The sequence below is a fragment of the Carica papaya genome, chromosome 7 (assembly GCF_054855325.1).
Source record: "Carica papaya isolate Zhongbai chromosome 7, ASM5485532v1, whole genome shotgun sequence".
Classification (NCBI taxonomy): domain Eukaryota; kingdom Viridiplantae; phylum Streptophyta; class Magnoliopsida; order Brassicales; family Caricaceae; genus Carica; species Carica papaya.
In genome coordinates this window covers 28418781-28438602 of record NC_142315.1, presented here as the reverse complement: position 1 = coordinate 28438602, position 19822 = coordinate 28418781, and the positions used below count along the sequence as shown (strand labels likewise).

Sequence of the window (19822 nt, the reverse complement as noted above, 5' to 3'; positions counted from 1 at the left end):
GCATATATGAAAGTTAATTGGATCAATTATCATTATTGACCAATTAATTTTTGCAATTAGTTTTATCATACAAAAAAACTGCATATATAGAGCAAAGTATTAAAATTTTTAATATATTATTTTAAAATATTTAAATTAATCATTGTATTATTTTTTTATAATTATAATCTCTATACTTTTTTAAAAAAATCTTTAATTTAATATATGACATACTAATATTGTAAATGAAAATTTTACACAAATTTATATTAGACACGTGATATTTCATAATTAGATAATTATATACAATAAATAGTTAAATGTCATAATGACATAATATCTTATGTATTATATATTTTTGAAATCTATGGAATAAAAATATATATATATATATAGCGTTAATTTAAGTGAACTGACATAAAAAATAATTTTTAATATTTATGTAAATCGAATTGGTAAAGTTATTGTTGACCTTGCCTCACTAGCGTTGTGATATAATTGAGGACAATAGTTTATTGTTCGTTGAAAAAATAATTATAATTTTTATCATTTTGATTGATCTTGATTATTCTCCCAAACATATTGAATAAATATACGAAGAAATGTAACTCTCGAGCCAATCAATCGGAATTAATTCTTTTCCAAAGTGTTATAGAAAAAATAATAGTAGTGATAAGAACTTTCTCGTGCAAAAAAAAAAGTAATAGCATAAAGGAAACATCGTATTAATAAAAAAGAATAAAGAGAAAGAAAAAAAAGTATAATGTAGTCGAGGTATTCGAATAATCATTTATGCTCATTTTATTATTATGCTTTATTGTTATATTCTGCTAGATTTATTAGACTAAATTTTTCTCTATAGGTCGTGAATAATATTAAAATTAAATTAGTTTATAGTATTTATTTTAATTAATTTAATTTTACTTTATATATTGAATAAATATTTAAACATATTATTCAAAATAAATTATTAAATTAGTTCATAAATTTTGGTATTTATTATAAGTTAATTTTGATTGTAATTTCATTAAAATTCAATATCGACATTATTTATTTATTTTTAACGTATAGTTTCATTCAATTTTTAGTATAAAATTTTAAAATTATTAGGTCAAAATTGCCGTATAACATCAAATTTATATATATATATATATATTCGTATTGAACACATAACACTATGTAATTGAAAAATTTTACTAGCTGCAAGTTATATGTCAAAATAACATAACATATGGCGTATCATATTTTTTAAAATCAGCCTAATAAGAAAATAGAAAAAATATAATATAAAAAGTATAATATATTCGAGTTATACGAACGATCATTTATGCTCATTTTATTATTATGCTATATTATTATCTTATGTTATATTCATTATATTAAACTTTTATCTATTTTTTAAAAATTTGAAGAATATTATAATTAAATTAGTTTATAACACTAATTTCAATTAATTTAATTTTATTTTATACATTAAACAAATATTTAACTGTTTCAGATTAAAATAATATAGTTTCATAATTCAATCTATAAAAAGATTGTGAGTAAATATTAGATATTTTATATTTTTTATTATTTTTCTAATTTTTTGTATTTATTTCAGAGAATTCATTCCGTAATATTTGTTTAGTACTTTTAAATTATTATGTAAAGGACGTAAAACTTAAATTTTTATTTTACTTATATACTTAAATTATTATATATATATTTTTTAGATTTATGAGTTCGTTATAAAACAAACATTTAAATATTTTATTTATATTGATTTTCTTTGACATTCTTTTTTAAAAAAAATTATTTTTATGTTATTAAATCCAATAAGGTCTTTTGTTATATATCATATATATATGTACGTACATATAAATAATTACATCTACCAGCATAAAATTGTTACTAATACAACGAGAGGAAGTAAAAATATATTAATTAAAATAAATTACATACAAATTTATAAAATTTTCAATTTTATATTTTAATAAAAAAGTAAATATTATTCAATTCAGTTCAAATAAGTTCATTAAAGAATAAATAAAATATAAAATAAGACCCAATAAATTTATAAAAAATTGAAAAAAGAAATTAAATATAAAAAATAAAAATAGTAGATATTATTTTTAGTATGTAAAAAAAAATATAATTATATAGAAATAAATAAAAAATATTTAACTGCCTGCAACACAAATGGCAAGTCCACGTTTGCTTCGACCTTCCCTATGGATTGACATCGTCATCATCACCATCATCAGCATCTTGTCAAACGATTCTTCCTTTGGCCTATAAATAGCTTGAGTCTCGCTCACCCTAAAATGGCCGCTGCCATTGTAGGGTCTTTAGCCGCTTCCTTAGTAGTCATTTCTTCTTCGTCTTCTTCGTCTTCTTCATCTTCTTCTTCTCGTTGCTCATTTCACAATTCTACTGCGTCTGGATATATCAGAAGCTTGCGGTGGTCACCGGAACAGAGATATTCTTTTGCAATTTCACGCCTTTGTTACAATCGCAGAGCCAAGTTCATGGCCCACACGCTTGCTCGAGCCACTCTAGGCCTCACTTGTCCCAACTCGCTCGAAGCACCCAAGGTCATCTCCTCCCTTCTCTAAATACTTTTATGTCTGTGTTTAATTTGATATATATATGTGTATATATATATATATAGATTGATGGATTGATTGGGTATCGGGATTCTCGCCTTGTGTTTGATCTCTACCATTGATTGGGGTTAAATTTTTGTTATTGTTAAATGTTTTTGGTCCGATTTTGGGTGACTGAGATATATGCTATGTGTTTGTGAAAATGCCTGATAGATCTCCTTCGCCGCAAAGGAGACTGACGTGACAGAATGGAAAGGCGACATTATCGCAGTGGGTGTGACAGAGAAAGACATGGTGAAAGACGAGAACTCGAAGTTTGAGAACTCGATCTTGAAAAAGCTAGATGCCCACTTAGGTGGTCTCCTTGCCGAGGTCTCATCCGAGGAGGATTTCACTGGAAAAGCTGGTCAGTCGACAGTTTTGAGGCTCCCTGGTCTGGGTTCCAAAAGGGTCGGCTTGATTGGGCTTGGACAGTCAGCTTCTTCCACTGCAGCTTTTCGGGGTCTGGGCGAGGCTGTTGCAGCAGCGGCAAAGGCTTCTCAAGCAAGCAATGCTGCTATTGTGCTTGCATCTCATGAGAGTCTCTCAGATGAATCAAAGCTCAACACTGCTTCAGCGATAGCATCTGGTATTCATATTCTCATTTTGAGGGCATTGCTGTTGTACTGTTTGGTTATTCCTAAAATTTTGAACTCATCCAATGGAATCGTTTAATTGTTTTAGGGACTGTGCTGGGAGTATATGAAGATAATAGGTACAAGTCAGAGTCAAAGAAACCAGTTCTTAAATCTGTGGATATTCTTGGTCTTGGAACTGGACCAGAACTGGAGAAGAAGCTCAAGTATGCTGAAGATGTTTCTTCTGCAGTGATTTTTGGAAAAGAGCTTGTAAATTCACCTGCCAATGTACTTACCCCTGGTATATATTTAGTTCTATTGTTATTTCTCTTGATTATTGTTCCTTTTTTCATATTATACATTGATTGTCACGCGCATTAGCTTTAGCCTTGTGTCAGCAATGCATCTCCTGATGAAATATTATCTTTATGGCCTTTAGATCCTTTTCATTTTGGCAAACATGATAATTCACAGTCTAACAACTGCTCGGTTGCTTTTATATTGCAGCTGCTCTAGCGGGGGAGGCTTTAAAGATTGCTTCCCTGCATCGTGATGTCATTTCCGCGACGATCTTGAATGAGGAGCAATGCAAAGAGTTGAAAATGGGCTCCTATTTGGGTGTTGCTGCTGCCTCTGCTAATCCTCCTCATTTCATCCATTTGTGCTACAAACCTTCAAGTGGACCTGTTAAAGCCAAGTTGGCATTAGTTGGAAAAGGATTGACATTTGACAGGTGAAGGCATTTGTTGATTATTCAAGAGTGAACTGTGTTTCCTAACTCTGTTAGTATTTAGTAAAAGAGAACATATTCAAGGCTTAATGCTTGTAACTGGTTGGCGTGTTATTTGTTTTTCTCTCTTGTTGTCTGTTTCAGCTGCTTGTGGTCGAGTTTATTGAATGTTTGCCTTTTGTTATTAGTGGTGGCTACAACATTAAGACTGGACCTGGCTGTTCTATTGAGCTCATGAAATTTGATATGGGAGGTTCAGCAGCAGTTCTAGGTGCTGCAAAGGCCATTGGTCAAATTAAACCTCATGGAGTTGAGGTAAGCCATTGGTTTTGTCACTATGATTTTTCATGGCATTGGAAGATATTCGTATCTATGTTATGTTTGGTTATTTTTTTCTCTTCCATTATCGTCATTGTTACTGCTTTTTTTAAAATGTTTTTAAGTTTTGAATGTAAATGTGTAGTAAGTATGTTGTCTTTGCATATGCAGGTTCATTTCATTGTTGCAGCTTGTGAGAATATGATTAGTGGGACAGGTATGAGGCCTGGAGACATCGTTACCGCTTCAAATGGGAAGACAATTGAGGTATAGTTTCTTTGATTTACTGGAATAAATATCCATTTCCAAATCACAAGGGGTTATTTATTCAGTTGTACATGTAAGGTTTTCTGTGCCTGATGAATATTGCTATTGTTCTCAGGTAGTTGACAGAGGAATGACTAATGTCCTGAGCTTTTATCATCTGTTTTCTCGTAAATTCAAAACGTTCCTATTTTCACTTTGTTCTTCTAATTCAGGTCAACAACACTGATGCTGAGGGTAGACTTACACTTGCCGATGCTCTGGTTTATGCTTGTAACCAAGGTGTAGAGAAGGTACTACCTTTATTTAATTTTTCGTTTTTTACATTTATTTCTCCTATTTTTTGGTTTCAAAGAGCAAAAAAGGAGACCTTAGTGAAATGGGTAAACGGGAAAAGGAAAAAAATGCATAAGCAAGAGCAGAAGTACTTCAAATCTATATTCATGTTCAGTTTATATTTTAGTATTATGCCATAACACCATGTAAACTATCTTGCAGATAATTGACCTGGCAACCTTGACTGGGGCCTGTGTTGTTGCTCTTGGGCCATCAATTGCTGGTAAATTCATGCTGCGGTTTGCGGGTTTTTAAGATTTTGAATAAATATTACTAATCGGATAATTTATTTCTGAATATTTTACTGGTTGGAACATGGTTGGATGCCTATATGCGGCCACGAGAGGGGAAGGGAAGGGGGGTACTAGGGGGAATGATTTCATTTACTTGTCAATGAGACACAAGAACACAATAAGCATATTTTTGTAATGAGTGTTTTTGGTTGGAGCAGAGGTAAGTCTGAATGACTTTGCACATAAAGCATATATATGGGAATATATCAGGAATCCATGGAATTGTGGATGAGGTTACACGCCCGGTTTGGTTTTGTCCTGGCTGTAAAAAAATGGAAAATGAGAAATTGCCAAGCTCTTTTCTAATTTGTACCCTCTATAATTCGTTGCAATTAATGATGGTTGTTTACTCTTCTTTGTTAGGTGCCTTTACACCTAGTGATGACCTGGCAAAGGAGGTTTTTGCAGCCTCAGAGGTCACTGGAGAAAAATTTTGGAGGTTGCCATTGGAGGACAGTTACTGGGAATCAATGAAATCTGGAGTGGCTGATATGGTCAACACTGGTGGCCGTCAGGGTGGTGCTATTACTGCAGCTCTGTTCTTGAAACAGGTATATACTGCTCAAAATTTCTCAACTCTATTTCTTGGATTTCAATTGTCTACATATTCTGCTTGTTCTTTCCCTCTCATATATATATGTATGTATGAAGTACCGAATCAAACATTTGTAGTAACTTACTAGACTGATCAAATGATTGTCAGTGAGGCTGTTGACACATTCACTTATCTACAATTTATGACCTATCCTAAAACTGCATTCAGCAATGTTCTCCCACTTTTATGTAGCATGTTACAGGAATATGGGCGTGTATTAATAATACATTTACATATACATCTATTCATATGTGTGTTCTCTTCCCTTGTACATGGAGTTATCAGCTGATTCTAAAACTTATTAACCATGCTTTCGCAGTTTGTTGATGAAAAGGTTCAATGGATGCACATTGACTTAGCCGGCCCTGTGTGGAATGAGAAGAAGCGTTCAGCAACAGGTTTCGGAATTGCAACTCTTGTGGAGTGGGTTCTGAAGAACTCTTCATCGTAAGAGTACAGGTGATAGTTGTTGTGAAATAAATCCCCTTACCATAATAAATTTATTTGAGGGAAAAGTAGATAGCACGAGTCGGGGCGGATTTGTTTGCCAGTTGTTACTCCAAATTAGAAGAACTTGCTATTCAGCTGTGAACAAAACCTGAAACTTGGCTTTTCATTTATGCAATCTTCGGTATGCTTTTGAATCTTCGATTCAATGGTTGTTACAGTAATGCCTACCAAAATTCACACTCGGCAGTAATCCGATAACTACGCAATGTTTGATTTCTGTATAGAGTGACTGAATTGCCATAGAATAGTGTAGAAAATGGCATGGTAATTTAGAGAAGCTGTAGAATTTCTGGTGATATCATGTTGGGAAATATAACCAGAGGACATGAAAACAGGCTGCAAAAGGACTTACTGGCTTTTAAGCTGAATTGTTGTTTGAGCTTTTATTTCACGTTTCTTTTTCCAGATCAATTTTGTTGGGTGAAGCCAACAACGTAGTATGTCAACTGAAACAGGGCAGTGGGTCCCACAATTTTTGTCCTTTTCTTTCTAATTTTATTATTAGCTGTCTACTATGATTTCTTTTTGAAAAAAAAATTAAAAATTTATATTAGAAATTCATGATCTCTTATAAAATAAAAAATAATTAAATATATAAATTAATTAATTAATTAATAATTTGATCATAAATAAGATGTGTATTTTTTAAAAAGTGAAATTTATAAATTCATGAGATTTATATTTTTATTTTAAAAATAAACGAAATATATATAAATAGTGGAATTTTATTTTATTTAATAAAAAATGAGTGTTTCGTAAAAATTTGGTTGTATTTTGAAATGTTTGGTAAAATTATAAAAAAAATGAGAAATGCACAAAAATTTAGTTTTTTTTTAGTAAGCATATATATATATATTAAAAAATATAAAAAATTATATTTTATTGCATTCAATGAAAATCAATATATTTTAATCCAACGGTTATTTATATTAATATATATTATATTATATTAAAATGATATTTCGACAAATAAAAAATATATAATTTGAATTAAATATAAAATTTACTCTAAATTATAATATTCTTTTTTAATTTTATCTATTTTATATTATATATTAATTATGCGATATAAAACTAAACCTATTGGGTTTCAAACCCAAAACATACATGGGCCGAAAGTACGAGCAAAAAGACCAAAAAACCCAAGCCCCAAACTCACTTCGTGCCTGCACATCCTTAAAGTAGTCACGTTGTTTGACCTCGCACGTGCGCGGTCAAAACCCACCGTAAAGATTAAAAATAATATTTAAAAAAATTTCTTCACACGTGCGCGATTTCAGAGTTCAGACATCTACTGCCATAGTTGGAAGACCCCCGTCTTCCCTCTTTTTTCTGCTCATGTTTCTCCAAATACAAAATCTCCCTGGCACATCACTGGCTTCCATTTTCGCCTTAGTATTAAGCTGACAAGGTTAGAATATACCATTACTGTTTCTCAAGATTTTTTCCTTCCTAATGCACTCTCTGATCAATGGACGATGATCATGCGGTCTTCTCTACTGCTTTCTGAAGACACAAGTGTTTAAGAGTGGAGATTTGGGGGGAGAGAGAAAATGAGTGTTTCTTTGACTGTGATGACTTTCAATCTTCATGAAGATCAACCGGAAGATAGCCCGAATTCATGGGAGAAGAGGAGGGATTTGTGTCTCAGTGTCATCACCAGCTACTCCCCTATCATCCTCTGTACTCAACAAGGTGTCTTGCTCTATCGATTTTATATGTTTTTTGTTCGTGCATATGCAAATTTCTATGGATCTTAGGTTTATCATAGTTTGTTTATCTCAAATTGGTGATCCGAGTCTCTCTTGATTTTTTGCTTTGGAGGTGGTTTTTTTTTCTTCTTTTGAGGAGTAATGAAGTTTTGTGGTTAATTTTTTGGCAAGTGATCTGGAAATTTTTCTAAACTTGGTTTGAGGTTTTAAGAGTGGTTACTGTGCTTCGGAATAGTCTTTTGAAGAGTGTTGAGATCGGTTCAAGTTTTTTTCGTGCTCTTAAGCAACTTGTTTTCCTCTAGATATTTGCATTGGATGTGTTTAAAGTAAGACTAGCATAGGCTTTTGGTCCTCTTGATTTTGATATTCTGTTTCTCTGGTTCAGGCGTAAAATCACAACTGGATTTTCTTCAGCAGGGTTTGCCAGGTGAAGTAATCTGATGTTTATTTATTATAATTATTTGTTCTTTAACAAGAACTAAAAACTCTAAATTGAATGATCTCTGAATTGTCAAACCTAAAGCAAGAAGGTTTTTAGCTTTAACCGTTGTTTGAATGTAGACTTTGATTCTTAAAACATTCTTGATCTTAAATTTTTCCAGGCTTAGATGGGTCTAAGTTTTGGATTTGTCCATTTTGTTGTATGTAGCTAGTCATGAATTTTCCGAAAGAGAAATCTCTATTGCAGTATATGCTCAGTTTTTATCTTATTATGGTAATTTCAACTATCCGTTCCTCAAACAGTTTCAGCCATCTGTTTTTGTTCAGGTTAAGAATCTTCACTACCTACCACAAGGTTAAAAAAGTTTACAAACTAGTGGATGCTTTTTCTTTGAATTGTGAGAGATTGGATTTTGTTTTGATAACTTTTATCAATTAAATAGAGTAGTTAGGATAGTTCTAATGTGCTTAAATGAATAAACTACGGAACACAATCCAGTCCCCTACCTTAACCCTCCCAGTCAGGTGTAAGCAAGATTGAATGTTACATCCTCGTATACTACAAATGACAAGAAGTGATTTTATCAGGCAAGCTAATTAATGATAAATACAACATATTTTAGTTAAATAAATGGACATTTTTTTGTTTGCAGCAAAGGCCTGGGACTATGACTTCTTCAAACTATCCCGGGCTTTGTTATTCAAATCATACAATTTTAAAGAGAGAAGAATGAGATTATAGTGCTCAAGAAGAATGGGGAATTCCATGACTATTTGAGACTCATTTATTACATGGCAAAATGAGTGGGATATAAGGGCAAAATGTTTGGGGGAGAAAAATCGCACTTTACTTGATTACCATAAGTAGCTTGACTATTATTCTTCTGGGGCCTACATGCCGGTAATTTCTGTTTTTCCCTTTCTTTGAATATCTAATCGAAGCTGTGAATTCTGGAAGATGATGTCTGCATATTTGAGAATGAATGGTGACATACATCTATCAAGTTTTAGGAAACCTAAGTATCTAATAAGTACCATAACATTTAGGGATGTAACAGCTGAACAACAAAGGTTGTTTGCAGTCTATGAGGGAAGAAACTGACTTCATAGGGCTTTCACTTCTCTCTATTACACCCATAAAAATAAGCAGATATCAGACTCTAAGATCGGTCCAGATAATTGCTAATATGTTTACCGAGTGAATAATTGTATACTAGCAACGGCATTATGATGTTTCTTTTGTGAGAAGAAAAAGGGAATCATGTTTTAGGTATCTTACAGAAGCCTGAGAGTTACTTGGTTGCTTGATTAGGAGGCTTTGGTGGTCTTAATTTTTTCACTTAGGCTTTGTCCAATTTCTTTGGTACACTGTGTCTATGGTAAATGAATTACAAAGGAAAACAAATAAATTCATTTGCAAATCACATTTTTACGTATAGAATGTCGATTAAAGTATGTATTTGCAATGGAAATCCATACTTTTTTTGTGGAATTCGTCTGTTCCAAAGACAGTTTCTGTAACTTTTCTTTTAACTTTTTTTCCTTTAAAATAAACCTCTCATTTCTGACTATTGTATGTCTGCTGCAAAAGGGATATGAAATGAAATGTTACTAATTTTATGTTTATTTCACATGTTTCGATGAGGTTGATTTATTAGTTTTTATGAGAAGATGGTTTTATTGTTCTCCTATGATATTTTTCCAGATTTTGGGTTCTTGAATATGTTGGTATTAGAAAGGAAATCCTTTTATTTCCAGATGAAATGCTGGCTCGATGGGTCTTCTGGTCTTGGCAGGGTAATAAGCATAGGAAAAAGCGCATCTCTCTCATCTCCTTGGCTACTATTTGGGTCATTGGGATGGAACAAATAGAAGGGCCTTCAGGGACTTGATTTCTCATTTTAGTAGAGTTAGGGATCAATTGTTTCAGACAAGTGATTTTTTGCTTTAAGGGAAAGTCTTTTCTTTCAATGAGGATTTGGGGGGACCTAATCGATATTTTAACTAATTTGTTGAGCTTTTGTATCCGGGTGATATTCTCTTGGTACTCTGATGATATGTCTTTTCCTTTTTCTTCTCAAAAAATTTACTGAATATGGAATTTTCTTCTGACTGGTTCTTTTGAATCCTCAAGGTTATAATCAGTTTGGAATATCAAGAAAAGGATCCCAAGATATTTCTGATGAACATTGCACAATCTTCTATGACAAGGAAAAGGTATCATATTAGTTCTTACATTCTATCTGTAAGTGCTTTCAATCTTTCTGAGGTTAACAAATATGGGCGCAATGCCCTGATCTAATAGCAATTTCTTACTAATGAAGGTAGAGCTGATAGAGGGTGGAACTTTTTGGTTGTCGGAGTCTCCTTCTGTCCCTGGAAGCACAGCATGGGGTTCTGTAGTTCCATGTATTGCAACATGGGCGATATCCTTCATATCTTGCTTGACAAACTAAAATTGTTCTTGTGGATTCTTTATTGTTGTTGCTCTATTATGATTTAGTTTCTTTGACACAATGCCCACACATTTCAACTAAAAGGAGTTGAGCCACCAGGTTTCTCATTTCAGATAGTGAATACAAACATGGATGAATTTAGTCCTCGTGCCCGTAGACGAAGTGCTTTACTCACATGGCAACACATTGCTTCCTTACCTCCTAGCTTGCCTGTTGTATATTGCGGAGGATTCAACGCCCAAAAGGAATCAACCACGGGCCGCTTTCTACTTGGAAGATCAAGGTATTCTTCAAAAGAATATTATTTAAGTACTTGTTATAATTAGTTCTTTGTTGGGTGTCATTGAAATACCATGTTCATATTTCCTGCTTGGAATTTGGTTCATAAATTTATTAGGTTGAATTAGTTGGCTATTACAAAGAGATAAAATGGCAGGAAATTTAGAACAGGATTTCACAAAATGATTTTTTGGTCTCGTTTTTCTTATGCTCAGAGTGATTTTATTTTTGTCTATGAATTAGTGTAATGATTGTCCGAAAAACTTCCTTTTCCATTTTTTTATTCTCAGTTTTTGATATGCTATTTTGTTCTGGTCCTTGTCATATTCACCTCACCGGCTCAGTGCAAAATGAAACGAACTTCAACGATTCTAAAATTTTAGGGAACTTAAATGCCTCGTAGAGAGAGCAGTCATGTTATCTTGCAGTTACCCTGAAAAGTGAAGTAGAGCAAAGATATTTTCCTCCTTGTTGAGTCTGTCTTCATCTAAAAACTACCTTATCAGTCGTTCCTTGACAGAATTGCCCTTTTTTTTCTGCCAAGTTTCCGGAATATTATCTCTCTTCATCTCTTCCTTGTAGATCAAAATCAGAATCCAATTCCGTTCCTGTTCAAAGATTTCTTGTACTTGCTCATTTTGTAACTCCGCCTTTTTTAACATTTCTCATTTTATCAAGAAGAATAATATGGTTTAGGAATTATACTTTTTGAAGTTGGGCTGCTCACAAGTGGCTGACTAGATGCCTCTTGGTTGTTATCCATACATGCCTGCAGGGAACACGGTGTGATAGGAGACATGAGGGATGCATGGCCCAGTGCACGAGTGAGGAAAAACGTTTCCCTAATACGCACTTATCATGGATTTAAAGGTATTCTTTTTACCATGTCTACAGGGTTACGATATGTGATGTTCCCATTCTCATATATTTGTCTGTTAATTTCCAGGTGACAAGCAGGGAGCCATTGAATTTTTAAAATTGATTCTCAGAGCACTCTGCCTCTGCTGGGACCGTCAGACGCAGGATCTACACGTAGATTGGGTTCTTTTCAGAGGCAGATCTCTGATTCCCGTTTTGTGTGAAGTTGTGAGTGATAACATTGATGGGTTCTATCCTTCCTCTCATTATCCTCTATTTGCCGAGTTTATGCTTCCTCGCACAGTGAGAATGCTCGAACCACCTAGTCACACACAAGAGGAAAACTAGCATGCCGATTTTTGTTCACCCTCTTCTTGTTTTCCCTTCTTGAAAGTTTTGGGTATATTTGCTTGGTGGTTTAATTGTTGTTTGTGGGAATGGCTGTTAGGCAGGAGGATCCTTCGCCTGGGAAGAAGGTTTTCATTCCTCAGCATATAAAAAGCCGATTACAAAAAAGAATAGAGGCATTTAAAAACCGATACCCATTTGTTTTAAACTTACTGCATTTGGAATTTATTTTGTCATGGCTATTTCCCAATAAGGTTTTTGTGTAAAAGGGAAATATCTGCTTGCAATAATGTTTTCGTGATTGGTGATCCGTTGGTTTTGATTAGAGAAAGGAGAAGGTGGGAGAGTGAGTGGCAAAAGAGTATTTTTTGCCTGTTGTGACATCAAAACAGATTACTGATTGGTAAGAAACTACTCTGTAATCCACCATGTGATTTTTGATTTTGTTGCTCGGATGATAATGGTAAAAGTTTGTGCTTTACATTTTCAAGATCAGTAGTATTTTAGCAGCTCTGTATCAAATTCTATCAATCGAATCACTTTTTCAAGAAGAATGCAGGTGGAATTCTTAGACTTGATTGTTCCATTCATTGCAGATTTATAACCTCTCACTTTTCTCTTGGACTAGTCTGTTCAGGTCAACTCTTTTCTTGAATTCTTCTGAACAGAGGATTGGTTTTTTAGTCTTTTTTTTTTTTGAATTGGCATTAGTGGGTGAAATGTATTATCACGCCAAATTTTTACAAATTTACAATTTTAACTAGCAGTAAATTGCAAGGCAAGACTGACATTTTATATATATATATATATATATATTTATTCAATACATTGCCGGTAATTATGCATGAGTGCTTATACAGGAGTGCCTCCGGCAGGTCCTCGTAGGGATTGATATAATACGGCCCACTTTGATCTTGCAAGCTGTGGTGGTGTGTCACTCTCAGTCTCATCTCACCCCTCCATCACATTGTTTGGTATGCCATTTTCAATCCACCGCCAACTATAGAACACATAAATACACTTTTGTTTCTGGTTGATCTGTGATATCTTTTATATATATATATATATGTATATATATATACATATATATATATATATATAGACACACACACACACACACACACAAAGCAAATACTTTTACATATAAAATATTACGTGTATCACTTAGAAATATATAGTAAATATATATACATGGATATGTCATAATTTTTGAGGTACCATAATTTTTATTCCATAAATTATGTTTTATATGTGAGACACGTTTTCTCTTATGAGGTGTACCGACGAATATGGAATTATATATACACATATATATATGTATATATACAATGATGATGATTATGATTATTATCATGGTTGTAATTAATGCTTTATAAATATTTTGGGCTTGTATATATATATATATGTTGACACTTTATATTTATTGTAAGGTATAATTAATTTATTATATAGAAAAATAAAATTCAATGGTATAATAATGGGCCCTCATTAAATTATTATTATTATTATTATTTAAATTTAAATTAGGTGCTAGACCATAAATTTCTAGCACCTAATTTAAATTAAATTCTCGAATTATTTTATTTAATTTACATTATTTTATATAGTATAAATGCGTTGTAACAAAATATTTTAAGTTTATATATTACGAATTGATACTTTATGCTAAAATTAAAGTTTTTTAAAATTGAAATTAAAATTAACAAAGATTATCAGTGGAAGATTTTATAATTATTGTGTGATTAAACTAAATTAGTCAGAGTAATTATTTTATTTTTATGGGGATTGAAATCTAAAAAGTAAGAAACCAAAACAGAAAAATTAAAATAAAATAAATACAAAGTTGAAAGTTGACTCACCGAGTCACTGGTATTTACTTTTTTACCCTCCGATGGAAAGAAAAAAAAGTTGGTCATCATTCGACGCATGGTCAAAACATACGATCTAAGGATTTCTAAAGATCGGACGGCAGAGAATGGTTCTGATCAGTCGAAAGAGAGGTCCGGGAAATTCCCAGATCGCAAATGTATGTGAATGCGAGCGCTTTCTTATTAAAGAAAGAAAACCCAACCTCCTCGCAAACCATTACCAGAGAGGGAAGAAGAGAGAGGAGAAGAGAAGAGAAGAGAAAGTGGGATAGTCGGATCTAGATCCTGAAAAGGTTATGGCGGGTCGGAGAGGGCCAGTTTCTTTCCACATTTGGATATCTGTTTGTGCTTTACTCTTCCTCAATGCTTATTGCTTCTATCTCCCTGGTGTTGCACCTGAAGATTTCCAAAAGGTAGGTTATACGTATACGTGTAGATGATTCATATCTATGTGTATGTAAAAGTGAGCTCTGTTCATGCATGTCTCGGCAGGTTAAATTATTTAGGGGCTAGATCATTTATGATTTTTTCGTAATTTGACCTATTTCTGGTGAAAATGGTTCAGATCTGAGTTGAGTATCGCATTTGATATGCCGGAGTTTTTTTTTTCTGATTCTTTTTCTCGTTTAGCTTCGGTTTGTTACTCTGCAACTGCATGGTTTCTTGGTTAGGTTGGGGTGATTGAGATCTACGCCATGGTTATTGGCTTCATTTCTGATGTGGTCGAAACCGCGTTCTTTTGGTGCATCGTGAGCTTAGCCAGATTATAATTTGAAGTGCGTTTTTTTTGGTTGCTTCATTTTCTTAATTTGATTTTGCTTCAAATCGAGTTCGATGTCGATGGTTGCTCTGTAATAATTCCTTTATGGTAATGCTTAAGTGTACTGATAATGTCTAGGAAGGAGATCATCTTGACACCCACGAGATCACAGAGTTTCTACCTTGACATTTTGAGAAGCATTCAATAAATCTGAAACCCTTAGAAGAAAATTGTTTTCCTGCCTTTTAGTTTTTGGAAGTGAACCTTAGATGATAATATGGAAGTTTATCTTGCTCGGTATAGCAGAAACTGATGTTTTGTTTGGTCATCTTGTATGCTTCTGAGAGATTTTGCATATTTTGTTAGCTAAAAGCTCGAGGGGCGAGGAATTAATATGAAATCTTGATTCAAGCTTTATCCTCCTCAAAGTTACCCTCTGTGGCCTGTAACATAATATGCTTAATTTAAGGCTGCAAAGTCTGCTCCAACCTAATGATAAGTTGTCCTAAAATTGATAGGTTAAGGTCGGTGCAAGTGAATCTGCTCTAGATCAATTCTTTTATTCATATGCGTTTATCTTTTAAGCATTGATCTCTTCATTCTTAGACCAACAAGTAAAAACTTGAGGAGTCTGAGTGTCAAAGCCTCATTCTTTTTTCACTCATTGAAGGTAAGTTACTTTCAAAAGCAATGATGAACTTAAGAGATTTGGAAGAACTTTCTTTGCTAATAGATTTACATTACACCAGTTACATGTCATAGAATTATAGATTAAGTAAGGGCTTGAGCAAAATCTCTTTCATGTAATGGAGTTTGCTTGACATCAAAAGCAGTCATGAAATAGAGGATAATAGTAGAATTTAATTTGTTCATAGTTTTGCATATCATAGACTTAATACACAGGTCATTGATGCTACCTATGAAAGTGTTATAGTGGTCTGCGCCTCTTTGATAATCTTGTGTTTTATAAGTGCCCTTGTTACATTAGCGACCTGGTTGGGAGGTGCACTTAAAGCAGTTTCTTGAGGAACTTTGTTGACAGGTGGTTCTATAAATGCATAAAGAATTAGAGTTTCCTCCTTTTTATCATATGCTTCACATGTTTTTCTAAGTATTTTGTTGCTTTGTATATATCATGCTACCTCATACTATAGTTGGGCTTAAAATTTTTTTCTTATTATTGCAGGGTGATCCGTTGATGGTAAAAGTGAACAAATTAACCTCAACAAAAACACAACTTCCCTACTCCTACTATTCCCTGCCTTACTGTCGTCCAGGGAAAATACTTGACAGTGCAGAGAATCTCGGGGAAGTTCTTCGCGGTGATCGCATTGAAAACTCTCCGTATGTGGTACGATGGAATTCTTGTATAATTCCTTGGTCCTTCTATGTTTGTTATTCTTTAGTTGACAGAAGTTGTTTATCGCAGTTCAAAATGAGAGAACCGCAAATGTGCAGTGTTGTATGTCAGATAACACTTGATAAGAAAACTGCTAGGGCATTCAAGGAAAAAATAGATGACGAGTATCGGGTCAACATGTGAGACATCAATTCAGATGAAGTTCCTTACATACCTACTTATTTTTGTTATACATGTTTGACACGTGATCTGTTTCTGACAGGATTTTGGATAATCTTCCTCTTGTTGTTCCCATACGAAGACCTGATCAGGAAAATTCTATAATGTATCAACATGGTTTCCATGTTGGTCTCAGGGGACAATATGCTGGAGTAAGTGCAGTTCTGTTACTGTCCTTTTTAGTGTCATAGGGAAAAGTGCTATGCGCTTGTGTGGCTTATATTTTTAATCTTTAATACCACACTTGTTTGCAGACCAAAGGAGAGAAACATTTTATCCATAACCACTTAACATTTACTGTTAAGTTTCACAAAGACACACAGACTGATTCAGCCAGGATTGTAGGATTTGAAGTCAAACCATTCAGGTGATATTTTGTGATTCTTCTGTCTCATTTATGAAAATTTGTTCAAATTTTGCCCTTCAATGTCATCTAAGCCTGTAAACTAATACCATTATGATTTCAGTGTTAAACATGAGTATGATGGTCAGTGGAATGGAAAGAACCGTTTGACAACCTGTGATCCCCATGCAAAACGTGCAGTCACCAATTCTGAATCTCCTCAGGAGGTTGAAGAGGGAAAAGAAGTCATATTTACGTATGATGTTGAGTTCCAGGTCTGGTCCCTTATCTATTTGAAACAACGAGCTTGTTGCTTGCTGCCATGTGGTTGGGCCTAGGAGTGTTTTTACTTTCTTGATTTGCTTATCATTGTTTCAACTTGCAGGAAAGTGATGTGAAGTGGGCATCTCGTTGGGATACTTATCTTCTGATGGCTGATGATCAGATTCATTGGTTCTCAATTGTCAATTCTTTGATGATTGTTCTTTTCCTCTCGGGAATGGTGGCCATGATCATGTTGCGAACACTCTACCGTGATATTTCTAAGTACAACCAATTAGAGACTCAAGAAGAAGCACAGGAAGAGACAGGGTGGAAACTTGTCCATGGGGATGTTTTCAGGCCTCCAACAAACTCAGATTTACTCTGTGTCTATGCTGGGACTGGGGTTCAGTTTTTTGGAATGATTCTCGTCACCATGATCTTTGCCGTACTTGGGTTCCTCTCTCCTTCAAACAGAGGTGGTTTGATGACGGCCATGCTTTTACTATGGGTCTTCATGGGCCTGTTAGCGGGATATGCTTCCGCCCGTCTTTATAAGATGTTCAAGGGAACAGAATGGAAGAAAATCACCCTCAAAACAGCTTTCATGTTCCCAGCTAGTGTCTTTGCGATCTTCTTTGTCTTGAATGCTTTAATATGGGGAGAAAAATCCTCTGGGGCAGTGCCATTTGGGACAATGTTTGCCCTGGTATTTTTATGGTTTGGCATCTCTGTTCCACTTGTTTTCATTGGTGGTTATGTTGGATTCAAGAAGCCAGCCATGGAGGATCCTGTGAAAACTAACAAGATACCAAGGCAGATCCCGGAGCAGGCCTGGTACATGAACCCGGCCTTTTCCATCTTAATTGGAGGCATCCTTCCATTTGGTGCTGTCTTTATCGAGCTCTTTTTCATCCTGACATCAATATGGTTGCATCAATTCTACTACATATTTGGGTTCCTCTTCATTGTCTTCCTTATTCTTGTTGTCACTTGCGCTGAGATCACAGTTGTACTCTGCTACTTCCAGCTTTGCAGCGAGGACTACTTGTGGTGGTGGAGGTCCTATTTGACTTCAGGTTCTTCTGCGCTCTACCTATTCCTCTATGCTGCTTTCTACTTCTTCACAAAGCTTGAGATCACAAAGCCAGTATCTGGGATTTTGTACTTCGGATACATGCTAATTGTGTCTTACGCATTCTTTGTACTGACTGGTACAATTGGCTTCTACGCTTGTTTCTGGTTTACACGGCTTATCTACTCATCGGTTAAGATTGATTAATCAGTTGCAGTCTGAAGAAGAATTGATACCATAAATTCAACATGGGGATGGAACAAACTATCCCAGAAATGAGACTGGACCTGCAGCATGTTTTTCCGGGAAAGCATATATAATTTTGGATTCAGTTCTGGAGTCTTTGATGATAGAAATTTTTATTCTTAGTTACTTCGACACAGGTTGTTTGGCAGTTGTAGTTTCTTTTTCTTTCTTGTTGATTGTATTCTTCTCACTACATTTGCTTACTGTTCTATATGTTGAGACGATTTAGGGGATCGATAACTTCCCTATCATCAATGCCTATTCTAGAAAGTGAAAGAAAATTCGTGTATGTTTAATCCTGTTTTGTTTATGGTTTCCAGGAAAGCCTGTTTATAAAAGATGTTAATTTGATATTTGTTTTTAAGTAACGGCTTGTAATCACAAATCTTTGTTCTATTATCTTTCATGGGAAAATGAAACTTACCAAGCAAAATGTAAAATGGTGAAGTTCTTGCTATACCGAAGGCTCCGACTTCCAAATTATTTATCACGTTTCTGTTTGTGTAATCTTTTATTTAAGGTAGTTTATAGAAATTAGTAGTATTAGCAGCAGCAGCAGCAGTGTAATAGTTAACTTCTCTCTTTTGCGGAACAAAAACAAGCCATTCTAATTTATTGTTGATGTTGGAATCTTTTGTCAAATAAGTATGCTACTTTTTGCTACGGGGGATACTGAATTAAGGAGAAGAAGGTTTTGTGATCTTTTGGAATTTTGGGACGAAAAAGAAGATGTAAATTTAGAAAGAAATAATATTTTTACATAACTACACAATGTTAATATACAGTGTTCGGCTTTAAGTAAATATTCTCTGTAGATTACTGTTAAAAAGAAAAAAAACTTTCAAACAATCTGGTAATTCTTGAGGGGTTGAACCCGACGTGAATCGAACACGCAACCTTCTGATCTGGAGTCAGACGCGCTACCATTGCGCCACGGATCCCACGTTGCTGCTACCCTGTCATTATTATAAATATTATAATAATGATATCAATATATGAAAAAGCATAATCAGGAATTGAACCCGACGTGAATCGAACACGCAACCTTCTGATCTGGAGTCAGACGCGCTACCATTGCGCCACGGATCCGTTGGATGATGCTGTCCGTACAAATATAATCATAGTTGCTTCAAAATATTAAAATTTGAACTCTAATCGCGTCTTAATATACCTGTATAAAAATTCTCTTATACCTTTAGAGAAATTAGATTGTCGTGCATATACATTTAAAGAAAATGTAAATTAGTTAATAGGAAATAAAAGAAACACAAACATTTCAACTTTAGGTTCTGCTAAAAATGGGTGGATCTCACTCTGACAATATATCCTTTGTTAACAATGCAAAATACTTGCCGAAAATGTCACC

At 34.1% G+C, this 19822-nt stretch overlaps 3 protein-coding genes and 2 non-coding genes across 5 annotated transcripts; 3 read left to right on the top strand and 2 right to left on the bottom strand.

Moving 5' to 3' along the window:
- The first annotated feature begins 2168 nt into the window (after positions 1-2168).
- LOC110815675 (leucine aminopeptidase 1-like) lies at positions 2169-6364 on the top strand. Its single transcript, XM_088207717.1, has 10 exons — positions 2169-2555; positions 2781-3195; positions 3291-3485; positions 3692-3917; positions 4103-4229; positions 4404-4499; positions 4712-4789; positions 4995-5055; positions 5489-5676; positions 6040-6364. The coding sequence occupies exons 1-10, from the start codon at positions 2286-2288 to the stop codon at positions 6169-6171; spliced, it is 1788 nt and encodes a 595-aa protein (XP_088063843.1). The 5' UTR covers positions 2169-2285; the 3' UTR covers positions 6172-6364.
- A 1155-nt stretch (positions 6365-7519) lies between these two features.
- On the top strand, positions 7520-12897 carry LOC110815713 (DNAse I-like superfamily protein). The gene is made up of 7 exons (XM_088207059.1): positions 7520-7925; positions 8328-8369; positions 10518-10600; positions 10708-10810; positions 10909-11122; positions 11894-11988; positions 12065-12897. Exons 1-7 carry the CDS (start codon positions 7784-7786, stop codon positions 12322-12324), a joined length of 939 nt encoding a protein of 312 aa, XP_088063185.1. The 5' UTR covers positions 7520-7783; the 3' UTR covers positions 12325-12897.
- A 1421-nt stretch (positions 12898-14318) lies between these two features.
- LOC110815759 (Endomembrane protein 70 protein family) lies at positions 14319-18752 on the top strand. Its single transcript, XM_088207058.1, has 7 exons — positions 14319-14605; positions 16139-16303; positions 16382-16491; positions 16575-16683; positions 16786-16898; positions 16999-17149; positions 17260-18752. Exons 1-7 carry the CDS (start codon positions 14489-14491, stop codon positions 18415-18417), a joined length of 1923 nt encoding a protein of 640 aa, XP_088063184.1. The 5' UTR covers positions 14319-14488; the 3' UTR covers positions 18418-18752.
- A 573-nt stretch (positions 18753-19325) lies between these two features.
- On the bottom strand, positions 19326-19397 carry TRNAW-CCA (transfer RNA tryptophan (anticodon CCA)). The gene has a single exon. It is a non-coding gene; the product is annotated as a tRNA-Trp (tRNA).
- A 76-nt stretch (positions 19398-19473) lies between these two features.
- On the bottom strand, positions 19474-19545 carry TRNAW-CCA (transfer RNA tryptophan (anticodon CCA)). The gene has a single exon. It is a non-coding gene; the product is annotated as a tRNA-Trp (tRNA).
- Between the last annotated feature and the right edge of the window lie 277 nt (positions 19546-19822).